The sequence below is a fragment of the Somniosus microcephalus genome, chromosome 5 (assembly GCF_052327205.1).
Source record: "Somniosus microcephalus isolate GS21.2 chromosome 5, FLI_Smic_1.0, whole genome shotgun sequence".
Classification (NCBI taxonomy): Eukaryota; Metazoa; Chordata; class Chondrichthyes; order Squaliformes; family Somniosidae; genus Somniosus; species Somniosus microcephalus.
This window is the reverse complement of record NC_140991.1, coordinates 299,482,893-299,503,165: the sequence shown is the minus strand read 5'-3', so window position 1 is coordinate 299,503,165 and position 20,273 is coordinate 299,482,893. Positions and strand designations below refer to the sequence as shown.

At 42.4% G+C, this 20,273-nt stretch overlaps 1 protein-coding gene across 2 annotated transcripts in view; it reads right to left on the bottom strand.

The window, feature by feature from the left end:
* The window catches only part of cdyl (chromodomain protein, Y-like), a 264,519-nt gene that overhangs the window by 84,384 nt on the left and 159,862 nt on the right, over nt 1–20,273 (bottom strand). For both annotated transcript variants that reach the window (XM_085989227.1, XM_085989226.1), the window contains exon 2: nt 1,028–1,694. In XM_085989227.1, the coding sequence (XP_085845353.1) occupies nt 1,028–1,694 (667 nt within the window). The remainder of the gene's footprint in view (nt 1–1,027; nt 1,695–20,273) is intronic.

Genomic DNA, 20,273 nt, shown 5'->3' with positions numbered 1-20,273 from the left:
AAGTTCAACATGCATATATCCTGCCTTATTACGATACATAATTTATACAATCTGTCAAATAGATGGCACCTTGTTCAAAATACCTAATCAGGTCAAATACCATGGAATTACAAGGTTTAAAGAAATTAATTTAAATGGTTACATTAGCAATTTCTAGCACTGAACAGAATATTATGAAATTAAGAATTATTTTGACAAAAATAAAGAAGGGCTGATGCTTCTTTCTCAAAGCCAGCATTTAAAAAAAAAAATTGCCACTGCAAAAATAGCAGTAGCCAACTCTCACTCCAATCTCTTGGCAATCTGACTGCAATTTTTGTAACTGAGGTATGGTGTAAAATTCAGTAAGTTGCTTCAACAATTGACATTCCTTGAATCTCAAATGGCCGGAGGTGCATTGCATTTAGGGTGCACAGAGGTAAATACCATGTATCCAAACAGAAAAAAGGATTTAGTGCAAGTTTTATTTTTAACACTTAAATAAATGCATGAAATGCTCAGTACAATCTACCATATATTTGATCAAAATGTCGATATATTTCAACACACAGAAGGCAATGGGGCTGGGAAACAGGACAGATTTCAGCATTCCATAAGTGTGCTTCTATCGGTCAATATGGACCAGTACTGATGGCATCCATGACAGGCCACCAAAATAATACACGCACATGAACGTTATGAAAAGAATCGGGGGAAATTATGTAGAGTTTATTCTTGTGGATGTTAGAATAATTTTTTTTAAATGTAGAATTCTATTTGTATTGGAGGATACCAAAAGCCAAATTTTACATATAACACTTGGATCCCAACTTTGCAACTGATGGGAGATTGGGTAAATGAGGCTGCAGTGTTTTTTGGGTGGGAAGGTACTGGGTCAGATTTCATTACTTTGTAGCTCTATGGAAAGTAACCTCAAGCCTTTGATGTAATCGATAAACCACAGAGCTCTTGTAACAATTTTTCAACGGCCAATTATTCTGCTTTTATTAAAATGAATATACAATAATGCAAACACATTGACACTTACCTTTTCCATTAAATGATAATGTTGAAGCTGTGGCTCCCGTCACTGGCAATTGCATCTGGGGTGATAATGGTTGTGTCCTTGGCCTGGTTCCCATTCTGGCTCTCTCTGTTCCAGGGACAAGCAAAGCCCCAAATGGCTTTTCAATAGCCAGGTCTGGTGCTACAGAGTCTGGATTCTGCGCCATTTGCTCTAATCTATCTGATGAGGTATCCCGAAAACCATCAACAACTATCCTATTCTTTAGAGGGCTTCTGGGAACTAGGATTTTGATGCCAGATTTAGTAAGGTCCATCGTCTTCCTACTGGAGAAAGTCTGTGAGCTGGCTTTTCGATATTTCTGGTGACTTGACAAGAACTGGTTGGAGTTTTTTGAGTCACAGTCTTTACCAATTCCTGGTGATCTGGGAGAAGACTTTGACAGAGAACTGTTGGTCGACCTGGAAATCTGTTTTCGAGCATTGTTTAGAGAGTGTTTGTTTGTTCTGGAAAAAGGTCCATCTTTTTGTTTATCACTGTGCTGCCTGTTAAACTCCAGAATATACTCCTCACAGTTCACCAGATGATGTTCTGGTTCCCATGTGTCATCATCACTGTCATAACCTTTCCACCGGACCAAGTACTCTGTTCGCCCCTTTTTATTTTTCCTCTTGGCCACAATTCTCTCTACCTAGTAAATCAGGAAACAAAGGAATCAGTGACACAGAACTTGCTGTGGGTTAGGCGCTAAATAATGAGGGTTAACTCTCCTCTTCTGGTCTTAAAGGAGTTATCCTGGTAAATGACCAGGTCTAGAATTGTGTTCAAACTTTTATTTAATAGTTCCACAAAGTAGAATAGGATTATAATCTGGTGAGGAAATGTATTATTAGATCTGATGCAGTAACTTTACATTAAAACATGCATGGGGAATACAGCAGCTTACAGTTGTACAGTAGCTGTAGCACTGTTACGAGAATATATTATGCAATAAATAAAAATACAAAGAATTTTAGCAGTAGGAAAAGATCATGAGGCTCAAAAAGCTCATCCCTTTTTGATTGAACATGACCATACTCACCCACCTTACATAGGAAAATAGAAATGTACAGGACCAGAAAAGACCACTCCATTCCACCTGGTTGCCCCCACTGTCTTCTCACTATACCCTCAAGCTTCTCACTCCAAACAGTTAGCCAGTTGTTTCTTGAACACAGTTATACTATCTGTGTCAATGGCCCTCCCAATAACTTTTCCACAGTCAATTACCCTCCACCTAATTTAACTTCTTACTGCCTAATTTTCAACTTGTCCCCCTGGTATTTGAACCCTTGGCCAAAGTGATATATGGTATTTATCCCCTTTGCATGGACCACCTCTGCTAATCGCCAACATAGTTTTGAAAATGTCAATTAGTGCCCTTGAAATTTCCTCTCTTCTAAAGGGATGAAACCCATCTTTCTTAACCTTTCCTCGGGGCCTAAACTCTTCGTTATCCAGATTATTCTTCAATGTTGCTTAGAAGGACAATATCCTTCCAATGATTAGGTGATCATAAACATAGTGTGGCCCTTTTGATTTGTACTCTCTCTCTCTGCAAATACAACCCAGTTAGAACAAAAACAGAATGCTGGAAACAATTAGCAGATCAGACAGATTTGTTCCAGATTTCCAGTATCTGTGTTTTTTTGCTTCCAGTAATTTACCTGCCTTTTTTCTAAACTGGTCTTCATAGACTTATCCATAATAATCTCTAGGTATCTTTTCTGACCAGCATGCTTCACAATGGTTTTACTTAATACAGATACATTATTTTGGTTCCTTGTGCTCATACAAAATTACTTTAATGCTAATCTATGTTGAACTGCATCTGCTACCTACCAGCTAAATTACTTACAAGATCTAAGTCTACATTTGTTAATCCAAGCAAGATTTGTCAGATCAATGGGGTCCCAGAATAACAGGTTCAAGATGAAATACTATTAAAAAAAGAATGTGTAATAAACCCAAATGTGCTGTTTATGAAAATACAGTAAACTGAAATCTCTTGCAGTATTTTTGTGAGGTGTCCCTGGGCAAAGAGCCACTGTTTCCTCTGCTCTATTCCCCACCCCCACTGGGAGTGCAATATGCCAGCAAGCTGAAGGAATAAGACCTCCAGGGAGAGTGATCAGGACTTGCCTGGAGCAGAGGGAGAGGGGCAGGCAGACACATGGCAGAAATTGTGACATGATGGGTAGCAGATGGAAACAGACAGTCGGTGATAGCTGCTGTGTTCAGGACCAGGACAATAGTTGGATCTATGACCAAGCCACATCAGTAGTAACAATAGAAGCAGGGACACTAGCTGAGGGAACAATGCTAGTTTTGTTTAGTAATTGCTTCTTCAGTAAACCAAGTGTAGGAAATGACCAAAATTGTCTTGATTCTAGATGGGAGCAGCACAATGCAAGTTTCCTAGTTTTAGAAGTACAAAATGCACCGTTTTGAACATTCCTGAAGAATGGTGGAATTATCATGAATCCAGATGAGTGTTCCAGATTAAACAGAGCTGCTTGTATATTGCTTTTTCTCCACTCCACCCTTCTCAATGGTATGCAATGTCACTGATGGCAGGTCTGAATCTCAAACATACATTGAAGTTACGACACAGAAGCAAGCCATTCAGCCCTACCAGTCCACATTGACATTTACCATCCACACGAGGAAATCGTTCCAATCACACTTACCCACCTAGTTCCAATACCCCTTTAGTCCCTTTTGATTCATCCACCTATCCTTTCTAATCTCGAATGTTGACAAAGTTTCTGCCTCAACCAGTAACTCTGGAAGTGAATTCCACAGCTACACACCTGTATGTGAAGATGTTTCTCCTGCCCTCTGTTCTAAATCTCTTACATTTAATCTTGTAGTCCCTCTTTCTTGACACATCAATTACTGGACAAGTCTGTTTCTAATTACCATGTCCCACCCATTCATACTTTTAAACACTTCTACCACATCACCCCCATAATCTGCATTGTTCCAACAAAAACAGCCCAAGTCTTTTTTCATGGTTGGCTCTCCTCATACCAGGCAGCACCCAATTGAAGCTACATTGCACCCTCTCTAGTTCCTCAATATCTTTCCTAGTGTCGAGCCCAATATTGTACAAAGTATTCTAACTGAGGTCTTAAGATTTTATATAGGCCATTCAGTAGTACTTCGTTTTTATGTTCATTTGAAAAATGATAAGCAAAATCATAATAAAATTGAAGTTAAGACTGAATTTTAATAAAGGTCTCATTTACTGTCAAAATGATGTAGAAAATGTGTCATAGTCACTTCTTTAAAAAAAACTATATTACAAATTCAAAAAACATTGTTCATGAGTTATAGTCCATATTAAATGAAGATATAATCTCTTTATACCACTTTTTTAAAAAAATGGGGGAAAAAAGCTAAATAGCTGTGGGTTTCATGTACTGTACCTCTATCTGTAGGTTGGTTACACTGAAGCTGGTACTAATTTATCTACTTTTGTGCATTTAGAATCTTTGTGCCTTTAATATTTAAAAAAGAAAGACAGTAATTAAAATGCGATGAATCATTCTCTCTATGAAATCTTTGAGTAAATCACGTGATACACTACACACAATGAAATTTTGTGTTAGATATCTATTTACAGTATATACTTTTGTTGCCCAAAATCTGGTCGAAAGATAATGTGAGCCAGGGGCCATACCAATAAGATCCCTCATAGCATTGTACTGGATTCTGTGATCATGCATATGCCCAATATGAAATTCTATCATCTTTTGGAAGGTGGACTGATGATCACTCATGAGGTCATGTGTAAACCAACAAATTAGTTTATTTTGCATGCAGTATATGAAGGAACACAATAGTTTGCAGTGAATTTTAATTTACTTCAGATTGTTCCGCATAACATGGAAAGTAGAAAGTACTACTCCTACTCATGCCTTAAACCTAATTTACAGGCGAGCAATCCTTAAAACTAACTGGCACTAATCTTTCATCATTACAGGCTGCAGGCATTCATGTCTTAACTTAGCATTTAGTATAGCCTTCCTTTCTCTCCAAGGGAGACCATTCTGTCGCTCTTGCTGCTCCAGGCCTCACTTTTATTTAAGAGAAAGAGAAAGTGAGAGAAAGACAGAGACTATTCCAGTCTATCTTGGGATGGTTAAAATCACCCAGCTTATTGTCCTGTTGTTCTTGCATATCGTTCTCAACTGTTTGTGCCTGTAATGGACATTGGGAATTGTACTGTTTCCCTTCCTATTTTTAATGTTATTCATATTCATATGTATTCTGTCTCAACACAACCACCCCCTCCCTCCCCCAACCAGGGCATCCTTACGTTCTAGTGCAGTTATAGAATCCTCTCTTATAGCCTTCCTTTGCTGGAGAGGAAAGGAGACCATTCTGTCGCTCCTGCTGTTTCAGACCCCACTTTTTTTTTTTTTTTTTAAAGAGAGAAAAAGAAAGATAGAAAGAAAGAGTTATTAAGGCTTTTATCTCTTCAATCTTGTTTTTAATGCTTTGTGCATTCAGAAACAGATGCATTCACAAACACATACATCCCACTCAATCTGGATTCCATTTTTTGAGCATTGATCCTCATTTTTCCCCGTTTTTCTAATTTAATCTTTTGATGTCCCTTGCCCCTTCAAGGAAAGTGTCTTCTTTCTTTCCCTTTCTCCTCCAATAATATTTTTTGAACTTATTTCAGCTAAACCTATGCTTCCATTCCAACAGATTGATAAACCTCACTCTCCCTCTCAAACAAGACTTTTCCCAACCCCAGCATATTGGTTACATTCCTCCCCCACTATTCGATTTATGCTGTCACCTTTTCAGTTGAGGTAAAGACCCCCCTCCCCTGGTACAGCTTTCATTTGTATAAGAACTCGCTCCAGTGCCCTAAGAATGCGAACCTTCTCTCCTGCACCAGCCCTGCAGCTATCTGTTGACCATTTTATCTTCTTCTCTTCATCCTGCCCAGCTCATGGTACAGGAAGTAATCGAGATGCCATTACCCCCAACATCTTGTTTTTCAATGAATGTCTAACTCTTAAAATTCCCTGCACAAAATCTTAAACACACTGCCACGTACGTCACTAATTCCAGCTTTTCGCCATCCATTTCCAGAAGCTTTACCACCCATTCCGTGATGCCCTTCATCCTGACACCAGGAAGACTCGGACCATTTGGGACTCAGTTATAACTGCAAAAATAGCTAATGAAAAAAAATGAAGTTTTCTTATTGTAACTCTTCCACCACTCATGATGCAGAGCATGTTGCGGTAGTAAGTGTTAAAATAAATCATGGTAAATCTTCCACTTAATTGTTTACTGCCAGCTACACCAAAACATTGGTTACAGTTACATTAGTGTATTAAGAGATTTTGTCATACAAGATTCTTTCTATAGTATCCGATATGCATTCCACGAGGCAACCATACCACAGTTAGCACTCAGATGGTGGGTACTTGTAATGCCTGATGGGCAGACTGTTTCTTCCTCATCTTAAAGTACATTAATAACATATTATCACTCTTTCTCAGTTTAGTATGGAGAGGTATTCAAGATCACTACTGGGCACTAGAATCCTTTGTAACAAGTGCAAAGACTGAATGATGCGCAATATCGATGGGCCTCCAAAAAGTCCTCCCTGACTCACTGACTTGCACAGAAAGAGCAGGAAGGATCAAGGATATTTTATGCATAAAACGAATGGGTGGAAGGGATTTGCACACATTACAAAACGAGAGCCAGAACCAGGGTCAGAGGCAAGCAATTAAATAATGAGTCAGTAACTTCTATTATTTTCTTACTAAATTGAATCCAAGATTCAAAATTTTCCTTTTGGGGAAAAAAAGAACTTGCATTTACATAGTGCCTTCCATGACTTCAGGATATCCCAATCCACTTCATAACCAATGAAACACTTTTGAGGTGTAGCCCTTGTTGTGATGTAGGCCTTCATTATTGTGCCAATTAGGCACATTCACTATCGGGCCGAGGTGGCACTGTAACATATAACCATGCTCAACACCTGTAATTATATTGAGAAAGACAAAAACATGCAGTAAACTTCAGCACTTGCACAAAGATCATGCTGAAAAAGCTTACTATTGAGATCTGACAATATTCCAACATGCTTTCCCTTTTGGAAAACGCCAACTGGTAACGTTAGCAATAAAATGTTGCCATAATCTTTACAAAATGTAAATAACAAAAGGACAAAAAAAGCCCAACTGGAATATTTATACAGTACCATGAAAATTCGAAAAATATGGTCAGTTTTAAAATCCATGCATAGAGAGCTACAGTAAGTGTGGAATTCAGCAGGAATAAGATGTGCGCGAGTGGAAAACACAGTAAGTATCCTTTCTTCTACTATACTATATGTTATTGGGACCTGTGAACAGCGCGAAAGAAAGCAGAAATTATGGATTAAATAACTTACACCATCACTTACGGTGCTCCATACTTCCCTGCAACTTTTGCGCCACTCTGCCGGTAACTCCCATTGATAACAGTTGGAAGCTAATTAGAAGAATCATAGAATGGTTAGAGCACAGGAGGCCATTCGGCCCGTCGAGCCCGTGCCAGCTCTCTGCAGGAGCACTTCAGCTAATCCCACTCCCTTGCCCCTTCTCCGTAGCCTTGCAAATTTTTTTCCTTCAGGTACTTATCCAACTCCATTTTGAAAGCCACGATTTCGTCTGCCTCCACCACCCTCTCAGGCAGTGCATTCCAGATCCTAACCACTCGCTGCGTAAAGAAGTTTTTCCTGATGTTGCCTTTGGTTTTGATCGCGCCGCTTCTCACTGAAAATAGCGATCATGATTTTGCTAAATGTATTATTTTTCATGCTGCTGTCAACTTAGACATAAAAATAATGGCGCTGGTGGCTTGGCAGCAGCCCGTTTTACAGCTAATAGTTAATTTTTTTTTTTTTTTTTAAATCGCTTGAACGATTAAATATGGGCCGACCTGAGGCTAGAGAACAGGCTCATACATCCTTAGAATCTCTACACTGAAATTCATGAAGTGCTCTCAATGAAAGCAGGCTAATCAATTCCATCGAGAAGAGAGCGGCCTGGTGGGAGTAGCACTTGGTACGAGAGCCATACTTCGGATACTCATTAAAAGATGATTTTGAAACTTAAAATTGCCATCCAGTTGATGTATTTGTGGACATGTCGGGAAAAGAATGACCACACCACTTCCGAATCGCCGCCATCCTCACTGTGGCATATTCTAATTACAAATGCAGAAAAATATGGAGGGACGTATCGACGGCAAGATCGCTGCTCTAGACGGCGAAATTTACAGTCTAAGTCACCCATCTTGCTGCTGCAGGAAGATCTGGGCCGTTAAAACATTTGTTACAACTACTCTATGTAGTTGGCTTATTTTTTGCTCTAGCATTTTTTGGGTAAATTAACATTCTGTCCCTTACTGCATAACGTCAGCATTTAGTAAAAGTGTTGGTTGGTTTCATTGTAAGTTTGAGCTGAAGAAAAACAAACAGCAGCTCTATGAAAGGTTGTCTAAATGCTATCTTGCTGTGTAAAGCAGCTAAGAGCATACTTACCCTAAATAAATACTTTCTATACTGCATCCTCCTACTGTAGAATTAAAACATGTCCGCCCCCTCCCAAAGCACTTTGCTGCAAAAATGAGATGCTGTATGTGCCAAATACACTTTTACAACAATTTCAGCACTGTCCAGATCATAGAGTATTGTAATTGTACATTTTTAAGCATGGAATATTGCAAGAAAGCAATATCTGCTTTGCCAACTAGTCTCAGAATTCAAATACAGCAAATAAAGCACCTATTGGCATACCACATTATCTAGACTGTTAAAACAAGAAAACCAATGAGTAGATTAGTTCAATACAAAATTATTGATCCACAACTTAATTTAAATATGGCTAAGAGAGTTGAATGTGTGGCTCAAAGAGTGGCGTGGGAGACAGGGGTTTTGATTCATGGGGCACTGGCACCAGTACTGGGGAAAGAGGGAGCAGTTCCGTTGGGACAGACTCCACTTAAGCCGGGCTGGGACCAGTGTCCTGGCAAATCAAATAACTAGAGCTGTAGGTAGGGCTTTAAACTAAAAAGAGGGGAATGGTTCAAGTGAGGGGAATTTTTATCAATTTAAAGAGAAAAGTCGAGGCCATAGAGCAGTGTAGCGATTTGGGTAAAGATAAGCTGAGTGTGAGAGGAAGGGACCGCGAGTTTAACAGTAATAGTGCATCAGCGAATAAGGTCAAATCAGGGGAAAATGGAGCACAGACAAAATGGAAAAGGGGTGGGGGTGGGCAGGGTAGCTCGGATAAAGGATGACACAAGGACAGTAGTGAAGAAGGATCTTGCCTCTGAAGAGCAAGAAGTAGAAGCAGTATGGGTGGAAATAAGAAATAACAAGGGACAGAAAACTGGTGGGAGTAGTTTATAGGCCCCATAACAGCAATTACGCTGCTGTTGGACAGAGTGTTAATGAAAATATAATAGGAGCTTGTAACAAAGGTAATTGTCGGGGACTTTAATCTTCATATAGACGGGACAAATCAAATTGGCAAAAGTAATTTAAAGGGCGAGTTCACAGAATGCATCCGAGAGAGTTTCCTAGAACAATACATCATGGAACCAACCAGGGAAGAGGCTATTTTAGATCTTGTCTTGTGTAATGAGACAGGGTTAATTAGTAGTCTCATAGTAAGGGATCCTCTGGGGAAGAGTGATCATAATGATAGAATTTCACATTGAGTTTGAGAGCGACGTACTTAAATCCAAAACTAGAGTATTAAACTTAAATAAAGCCAATTACATAGGTATGAGGGATGAGTTGGCTTAAGTAGATTGGGAAATTAGACTAAAAAGTATGACAGCAGATAAGCAACGACGAACGTGTGAAGAAATATCTCATAATTCTCAACGAATATACATTCCATTGAGAAATAACTTCACGGGAAAAGTGATCCATCCATGGCTAACTAAAGAGGTTACGGATAGTATTTGATTAAAAGAATAGTAGTAAGCCTAAGGATTAGGAGGGTTTTAAAACCAGCAAAGGATGACCAAAAAATTGATTGAAGGAGAGAATAGAATCTGAGAGTAAACTAGCAAGAAATATAACAAGATTGTAAGAGCTTCTACAAGTATGTAAAAAGGAAGAGAGTAGCGAAAATAAATGTGGGTCCCTTAGAGGCTGAGACAGGAGAAATTATAATGAGGAACAAGGAAATGGCAGAGCCATTAAACAAATATTTTATATTTGTCTTCACAAAAGAAAACACAAAAAATCAAATCATGAACTTTATTGCATTTATCTGTGCTTGAGGTAATGAGAGTGGATTTTTCAGTTATTAATTAAAAAGCTGTAAAATTCTGGTTACTTGTTTGGACCAGGTTCAAATCCATAATACAACAAAGTCTGGGCTGCAGACATCACAAGTTTGGTTTTTGTAAGCATCTTTAGTGCACCAAGTATCACACGACGCAATTTATGAAATGTATATGCAGCAACCACAAAATTGATTTTCCAGCTTTAAGATTTTAATGTTGCACCGAAGAATATATGCAAGATGGAAACCGAGCCAAGCTTTGCTCATAATATTTTATAGGTTTGATTTTCTTAGAAATGAAGGATGTTCTTGAACCTTAAAGTCAGCTCTTCGGGAAAGCTAAAATGTGCAATTTTGTGCCAAACTGTTTAGTCCTGTGCTCTAACTTGAGCAAAAAAAATTCTAGCTTTATATTCTGAAATGGGATCTTAAAAAAAAAAAGTAGAAAAACCTTAAGTTTCTTCATCTCCAGTTTGTTAGATGCTCAATTTCTTGCACGGTATAATTCAAGTTGAACCATATTAAACAATGGAGTTACACACACCATCAGATGAAACTGGAGCTATTAAGATGCTGAGGGTTGCCCATTTTTGGGTGATTGGGTGGGTTGGGGGGGGGGGGTGGGCAGTGGGGTGGGAAAGAGACAATGCTATTTTGGACTCCACAGGAAGCACCTGGTTGAGTTTAACATTTGATGCATCTTTTAATGTTTAATGCCTTTGTTACTACAGGGTTATAGCCTATGAAACCCAGGCAGAGAGGACCTGCGGGAAGGAGGGAGGAGGACAGTAGGAGTATTTTTGTGTGCGTGTGTGCTAGGCCGATGTAACAGAGCCTGGTCTCCAATCGTCTTGAATTCCCCTTGACATTGGACCAAGACCATGCTCTGTCAAGCCCGTGTGGTAGCTGGTGTGCAACGGCCACCCCACGTTAAAAGAATTCACGCACAGGCATCTTCCACTCTTTAAAATGAAGTTTGGGACCTGGAACGTCAGGACCCTCATGGACAACCCCAACAGCGACAGAGACTGTAGGTCCTGCATTGGGCTCATCAGTCACCTGAGAACCCATTTTTAGTGTGGAAGCAAGTCATCCTCGGTTCCGAGGGACTGCCCAAGAAAGGAAGGTTCTTGATCCTAAACCTAGGATTGCAATATTCGGTACAAGCAGCTGTTACTTATTCACTAGACGTGAATGATGGATAAAGACAGCTTTGCTAACATGAGTAACACCATCGAGCTCTACACAGGCAGAGACCATTCAGCCCCTCGGGTCTGTTCCGCTTTTAAGAAATATAAGAAACTTCAATTAGATCTTGGCTGATCTGTATCTTAACTCCATCCACCCAGCTTGGTTCTAAAACCTTCAAGACCCTTGCCCAACAAAAATCTATCGGTCTTCGTTTTGACATTTACAATTGACCCCTCCCCCCCTCAACAGCTTTGAGAGACTTCCAGATTTCCACTACCCTTTTTGTGAAGTGGTGCTTTCTGACATCAACCCTGAACAGCCTAGCTCTAATTTTATGATTATGCCCCCTTGTTCTCAACTCTCCCAGAAGAAATAGTTTCTCTCTAGCTACCCTATCAACCCCTCTGATCATCTTAAACACCTTAATTAGATCACCCCATAATCTTCTATATTCAAGAAAAAGAAGCCCGTCGTCATAATTTAACCCTTTTAGCCCCGGTATCATTCTGGTGAATCTATGCTACACCCCCTCCAAGGCCAATATATCCTTCCTGGGGTGCAGTGCCCAGAACTGAATGCAGAATTCTAAATGGGGTCTAACCAGAGCTCTGTACAACTTCCACCCCTCTGTATTCCAGCCCTCAAGATAACGCCAACATTCCAGTAGGCTTTTAAATTATTTTTTCTCCCTGTCCTCTAGCTTTTAGTGATTTCTGTACTTAGACCCCTAAATCTCTCTGCTCAGCCACAGTTCCTAGCTTCTCGCCATTTAGAAAATACTCTGATCTATCTTTCTTAGGGCCAAGGTGGATGACCTCATACTTCCCCACATTGATCTCCATCTGCCACAGTTTTGCCCACTCACTTAATCTATCAATGTCCCTTGGAACTTTCTGCTCTGATCTACACTATTTACTCTGTCATCTAAATTGTCAGTAAATTTAGATTATAGTGCTCAACTCCTTCATCCAGTTTATGAATATAGTGAAAAGCTAAGGCTCCAGCAGATCCCTGGGGGACACCACGAGCCACATCCTGACAATTTGAGTGTATATCCATTATCCCTACTCCTATTTCCTAACCAATTTTATCTCATTTTTGTTAACAGTCTCTTATGTGGAACCTTGTTGAATGTCTTCTGGAAGTCCATATAAACAACATCCACAGACACCCCCTTATCTATCACGTTTGTTGCCTCCTCAAAAAATTCATTCAGGTTTGTAAGACATGACCAGCCAATTACAATTCCATGCTAGCACTCAATAAATTCCTAAATATGGGAATTAAGATTACATAGAAATTACAACATATACTTCAGCCTAACCAGACTGTGTTGATATGTATCCTCCACACAAGTAGCAGTCCTTATCCAATGTGTCTGCCCATTTTCCATATCCCTTCATTCTCCTTTCCTTCAATCACTTGTCTAACCAATGCTTAAATGTTTTCATGGTTCTCTGCTTTAATCAGTAACTCCAATAGTGCGTTTCACAGCTCCTGTTCTCGGCCCTAAAATTAAAAAATGTAACCTCTTGTCTATCTCCCCTTATTTTAGACCGCTCAATCACTGGAAACCTTGAACCAAACTTTCAGCTTCTAAATCAAGTAGAATGAGAAAACTGTCTGTTTCTATCCACACTGTCCTGTCCCTTCATCATTTTAACCACTTCTATCAAATCACCTCGGAATCTCCTCTGTTATAACAAAAACAGCCCCAATTTTTCAAGCCTTGCTTCATATTTGTATTTTCTCATACCAGGCAGCATCCTAGCAAATCTGCATAATACCCTCTTTATTGCCTCAACCTCCTTCCGAAAGTGAGGAGCACAAAACTGCACACAGTACCCCAACTTTCGTCATACTGAGGTTTTACACAGATTCACCATTAGATCTTGACTTTTATATTCTATACCACTTGCCATGAAACCTAGTATTCTATTGCCTTTTTTATGGTCTTATCTAATTAGGCTGCTGCTTTTAATGTCCTGTGAACCTAAACCTCCAAAATCTCTCTGCCCTTCCACATCATCTAACTTTCCACATCATGAAACATAAGATTGTGAAGGGGCTTGATCGGGCGGATGCGGTGAGGGTGTTCCCAATGATGGGTGAAACTAGAACTAGGGGGCATAATCTTAGAATAAGGGGCTGCTCTTTCAAAACTGAGATGAGAAACTTCTTCACTGAGAGGGTGGTAGGTTTGTGGAATTTGCTGCCCCAGAAAGCTGTGGAAGCGACATCATTAAATAAATTTAAAACAGAAATAGATAGTTTCCTAGAAATAAAGGGAATTAAGAGTTACGGGGAGCGGGCAGGAAATTGGACATGAGTCTAGGTTAGGAATGGTCATGGCCCTGTGGGTAGTGGAGCGGGCCCAGGGGCCGTGTAGCCTGGTTCTGCTCCTACTTCTTGTGTTCTAATTCTGTGTTAGATTTCAGGAGATGTTTTTATTCCTGTTCCTGGCTGGGGTGGAGATCGCCTTTACAGAAGGTAAGTACTGTAGAAAATATAGGGACAGAGTGATCTCCTGGAAAAATTTCGATCGCCTAGATGGGTCGGAGAGGAATTTCCCAGATTTTTTTCTCCCAAATTGGCCATTGGGTCTTTTATCTGGTTTTTCGCCTCTCCCAGGAGATCACATGGGTTCGGGTGGATGGAGAGTGATAGAAGATTTGAGGTTAGGATCAGATCAGCCATGATCTTATTGAATGGTGGAGCAGGCTCGAGGGGCCGATTGGCCTACTCCTGCTCCTATTTCTTATGTTCTTATCTTTCCCCAATGTATAATTCTTTCTTTTAAAAAAAAATGTGCACCACCTCTCACTTTTCACCCATTCCATCATCTTATCAATATCCCCTTCAAACATCCTTTGGTCTTCAGAATTATTTACTATGCCTTCTAATTTAGTATCAGCACATTTGAACGCCACTCCCTCTCGCCATATACCCAAATTATTGATGTGCACAATGAACAGAAACAGTTCCAGAACACAACCCTATGCAATACCGCTACCCATTTCCAACCACTCGGAGACATTGCCCTTAACTCCGACTCATGTCCTCCCCCGCTAACCATTTTTAAAATCCAATTTGCTACTCTCCCTCCAATTCTATACCCCCTAAGCTTCTGCAACAGTCTCCTGTGTGGTGCCTTGTCAAAGGCTTTCTGAAAGTCCACTTGCATTATGTCCACTGCAATTCCCCCATCCACCATATATACCATCTCCTCAAAGAGCAATCAGGTTCATCAAGCACAGTCCTCTTCCCTGAAATCCTCGTTGGCTGCTTCTACTTATTTTCTCTTCATCTAGATTTTTAGGAAATTAAAAGCTGTAAACTAACTGGCCTGTAGCTTGGTTTTCCTTTTTGAAGATGGGTACCCTGTATTATATTGGTCATTTTCCACTCTTCCAGCACGGATTCAATTTCAACCTTGCAGTAGAATTTCTAGAGCCTCTGCTATTTCTTCCCCCATTTCCCTGAGGATTCTTGGACACATCCTGTGCGGTCCTGGCACTTTGTTTGACTTGAGCTTAACTAACTTCTGTACTATTTTCCTATATTATGATAAGTATCCATTTTTTTCTGGAAAATACGTAACTGCTCACCCTACATAATACATCATTGTTGCCTTTCTTGATCTAAGCATCGCTTTTCATTCTGCATGTTTCAACCATCAAAAATGAAGTTGAATGTTTTAAGGGTTGTTCATTCTGCTGGACTTCAAAGCTGATTTTTTTCCCCCTCAAAGTTTCCATTCTCTACGACTACTATTACTCCCTCTCTAGCCAGCTATCACTGCGATCCAAATATAAGCTAGCATGCTCTTGGACCAACAGCATATATAGTTATTTTCAAAACGTGTATACAATTTCTGACATGCAATATTATACTGAAGTTGAATAATTTAATGCATAAAAGGCATGAGTTTTCATCCAGATTATAGATTACTGCAAACAATGCTCATTGTTGCCATTTGACATTTACTCAGTGTATCACCAACTTGATAAACTATTGGGCACAAATTTTGCTGTCAGCGGTGAACGAACGGCGCTCGCCATTCATTACACTTACAGTAATTAGAGAGCCAAAACAGCACGCTGCCCTCTACAGCGGATCAGGGACCTGTGTGCATAGGGCAAGCAACTTAACCAATCAGATGAAAGAATCCTTACTGAAACATGCAGAGTCTAAACCAGGTGTAAGTTAGAATATTTAATGCAATGCCAAATCATGTACAGAAAGTGAAATACAGAGAGGGAAAGAAAGATGGGATTGAGAGGGGAGAGAGAACATTAAAAAAAAAATCTCCAATTGTGAGACTCCACGCTTCAAATGTTAATTTTCAGTGCCAGAGAGGTTGTTTTGCAGTAATTAAGACATATCACACCATTAAAAATTCACTTACACTTGAATGGACAAGCCCCAACTTTTTCTGCTGTGTTTAGAGGGCAAGTGCCGCAAGTTCACGCTCTTCATGTATTTGAATGCCAAGTTTCTCAATGAGATACCAGTATAGCAAAGCTTTTGGAGGAGCAGGGCAACTTCCTAATTTCCACGTTTAACCGTGCATGTGCAGATGCCAGGAGTTGCTGTCCGATATACTCCTTAATCACGGTGCAGTATTCTTACTGCAAAATCTAGGCCATGGTATTTTTTTTTTGGTTGGGGGCAGGGAGGAAGATTCCTGAGAAATTGGTTGAATTTTAAAGTGAAAATTCTGTCCTTTTTCTAAACATAACAACCCAGCTTAATTATTAACAAGTTATCAATAAACAACTGGGGATGGAAGGGTCGGGCAAAAAAAAAAGAGAATACGCACTGGTTTTCTTAACCAGATTGTGACATTTAGAACACCCATACTAAAAGCAGGGCTAGTATTGAAATGCATAATGTATTAAAAAAGTTTTTTCATTATTCTACTAAGAACAGATTGGGCCATTATGTACTCAACAGTTGGTGCGTTTAAACTGTACCAAAAATGCAAGATAAACAATTACACTAATATTGATATTGCTCATGTTTATGTAATATTTTACTGTGCTCCGGTGAAAACACGAGAACTAAATCTTATGGGGGAAAAATTTGGTTGCTTTGCGCCTCCCGTTAGCGCCCAAGAGGGCGCAAAGCAACTAGCGCCCGGGTGCGCCGCCACCAACGCCTCCCGCGAAATTCATTAGCGCCCCCCTGACTTACCGCTGGACGCGATGTCCGACGGGGTCAGGGGGGCCTACCTGCGGCCGGGGTGGCGCGATATAAAGGCGAGGTACCGGGCGGCCATCTGCCAGCACCTGCCTCCGATTCCGTCCCCGGCCTCCTGACCCACCACCCCCCCGCGGAGTGCCAGCTGCGCTCCATGAGCCTGGCACTTCTCTTGAGTGCTGGGCTCTTTTGCCAGCACTTCAATCCCCGGTGGCCCAGCTGGGCCCCGGGTCGCGCTGCGCAAGGACCCTCCCCTTTAAACATAGAAGATAGGAGCAGGAGTAGGCCATTCGGCCCCTCGAGCCTGCTCCGCCATTCAATGCGATCATGGCTGATCATCCAAATTCAGTACCCTGTCCCTGCTTTCTCCCCATACCCCTTGATCCCTTTAGCCTTAAGAAATATATCCAACTCCTTCTTGAATATATTTAATGAATTGGCCTCTACTGCCTTCTGTGGTAGAGAATTCCACAGGTTCACCACTCTCTGGGTGAAGAAATTCCTCCTCATTTCTGTCCTAAATGGCTTACCCCTTATCCTCAGACTGTGACCCCTGGTTCTGGACTCCCTGGCCATCAGGAACATCCTTCCTGCATCTAGTCTGTCCAGTCCTGTCAGAATTTTATATGTTTCAATGAGATCCCCTCTCATTCTTCTAAACTCCAGCGAGTATAAGCCCAATCGACCCAATCTCTCCTCATACGTCATTCCTGCCATCCCAGGTATCAGCCTGGTGAATCTTCGCTGAACTCCTTCCATGGCAAGAACATCCTTCCTCAGATAAGGCGACCAAAACTGTACACAGTACTCAAGATGTGGTCTCACCAAGGCTCTGTACAACTGCAGCAAGACATCCTTGCTCCTGTACTTGAATCCTCTCGCTATGAAGGCCAACATACCATTTGCCTTAACTGCCTGCTGCACCTGCATGCTTGCCTTCAGCGACTGGTGCACAAGGACACCCAGGTCTCGTTGCACTTCCCCTTCTCCCAATCTATTGCCATTCAGATAATAATCTGCCTTCCTGTTTTTGCCACCAAAGTGGATAACCTCACATTTATCCACGTTATATTGCATCTGCCATGCTTCTGCCCAATCACCCAACCTGTCCAAATCATCCTGGAGTTTCTCGGCATCCTCCTCACAGCACACACGCCCACCCAGCTTTGTGTCGTCTGCAAACTTGGAGATATTACATCTAGTTCCCTTGTCTAGATCATTAATATATATTGTGAATAGCTGGGGTCCAAGGACCGATCCCTGCGGTACCCCACTAGGCACTGCCCGCCACTCGGAAAAAGACCCGTTTATTCCAACTCTTTGCTTTCTATCTGCCAACCAGTTCTCTATCCAAGTCAATACCTTGCCCCAATCCCATGGCCTAGAAATTCAGTTGCGTTCGCTAGCCGTTAGCGCCTTAGGAGGAGTAGATCTCGAGCGCTAGGCACTTAGTGGCCGGGCGCAGAACGATTTGCGCCTACGCCCAACTTCAGTAGACATTTAGCGCCGGCGCAAAGTGTTTGCGCGTGCTCAGCTGCGCGCGCAACTTATGACGTCATTTCGTCGTGCAACGCCCTTTGTGCGCCCCAAACCGGAACTTCAGTCGCGCCCGCCCAATGTGGGCGTGGCGGTGTTAAGAACTGTGAAGTGGAACGCAGCAGAGGCCCTGCGGGCCTCGGGGAGCGCTAATTAAAGGGCACTTAGACTGAACTATAAAGGCCAGCCATTTTGCTGCAATGACTTTAGTGCAACGGATTTCTGGACAGAGACCAAGGAAGACACCTTACTGATTTGGCCCAACATAGGAGAGGTATTTTTGGCTTCTGGCCAGAGCTTGGAAATTTGACTCATTGTGATTTCACTGTTTGCAAGTATATTATGGGGGCTGCATGGGGTTCCAACCCTCAGTTCCAGCATTATGTGCGACGGGCTCGCAGACGCTGTGTGAGAGGGGCAGCCATGCCTAGACGCAGAGGGGGCATCAGGCGTTGGCAACGTAGGCCTTACCCACTCAGGGAATACCGCCAGCAGGTGTCCTATCTCACCATGACTGCCGCGCAGTGTGTTAAGAAGCTGCGCTTCAGAAGGGAGGTGGTTGCAGAGATCTGCCAGCTGCTTCACAGAGATCTGCGTCCACAGCTGATGTGCAGGACGTCTCTGTCGGTGGAAGTGAAGGTCACGGTGGCTCTGAACTTTTATGCAAGCGGCTCCTTCCAAGCCGCTGCTGAGGACATAGCTAACATCTCCCAGTTCGCCGTGCATCGCTGCATCCGGCAGGTCACCGATGCCCTTTTCACAAGGAGACACCAATTCATCTCCTTCCCCATGACCCTAGAGAGGCAGGAGCAGCGTGCAGTCGGATTTGCGAGGATCGCCGACTTCCCCATGGTGCAGGGCGCCATTGACTGCACGCATGTGGCTTTGCGGGCACCTATCGACAATGCCGAGGATTACCGCAACCGGAAGGGCTACCATTCCCTCAATGTACAGCTGGTGTGTGACCACAGGCAGCGCATCCTAGCTGTCAATGCCCGCTTTCCAGGCAGCAGCCACGATGCATTTATCCTGCGACAGACTACTGTGGCTGACATGTTCCAGGCACAGCCTCCCCCAAGAGGATGGCTTATCGGGGACAAAGGCTATCCTTTGTGTACATGGCTCATGACCCCGCTCCGCGCGCCCAGGACCCCTGCTGAGGAGGCATACAACGAAAGCCATCAAGCCACAAGGAACATCATAGAGCAAACGATTGGCGTCCTCAAGCAACGGTTCCGCTGCCTGGATCGCTCCGGCGGATCTCTGCAGTATTCGCCGGATAGAGTCTCCCAGTTCGTCGTCGTTTGCTGCATGCTGCACAACCTGGCTATCCGCAGGACTCAGGCACTGCCACCTCACGTTGGACCACCACCTCAGGAGGACGAGCAGGAGGACCATGAGGAGAAGGAGGAGGAGGAGGAGGAGTACCAGCCCAGGAGGGAGCCACAAGGTCCAAGGGCCGTCCGTCGGCGGCTTATTGAACGACACTTCTAGGCCCCCTGTCAGGGAATGGCTTGCGGCAATGAACGCACATGAATGCAGCCGCTCCGCAAGCCCTCAGCCGGTTAACGCAACAACCACTTGAAACATCACACATGGACAAGCTGAATAAAGAAAAAGCTTTATTGAACAAACTCAGGGCCCTTCCCACATGAAACCGAAAAACAGACAACACCCCCAAAAAACACTCAAATACATATCTCACTCCCACAACCTGGGGAGGAATAACAAAACTTGTCCATCCAAATGGCCTTCATCCTCGGCCTTACCAAAAGAACCCCCCACAATAGACAAGACAACCACCCCCATATAAAAAAACATTTGCCAACACACTCTACTTTGTGTGCCGAGAGGGCGAGTCCTTGTCCAGGCTTTTCCGGCCCCTGGCCGACCTGCTGCTCCGCCTCAACCTGGGCCCTGTGGGTGCTGCAAGGCTGGGGGAAGGCTCCTGAGGGGCACATGGCGTGACGGCA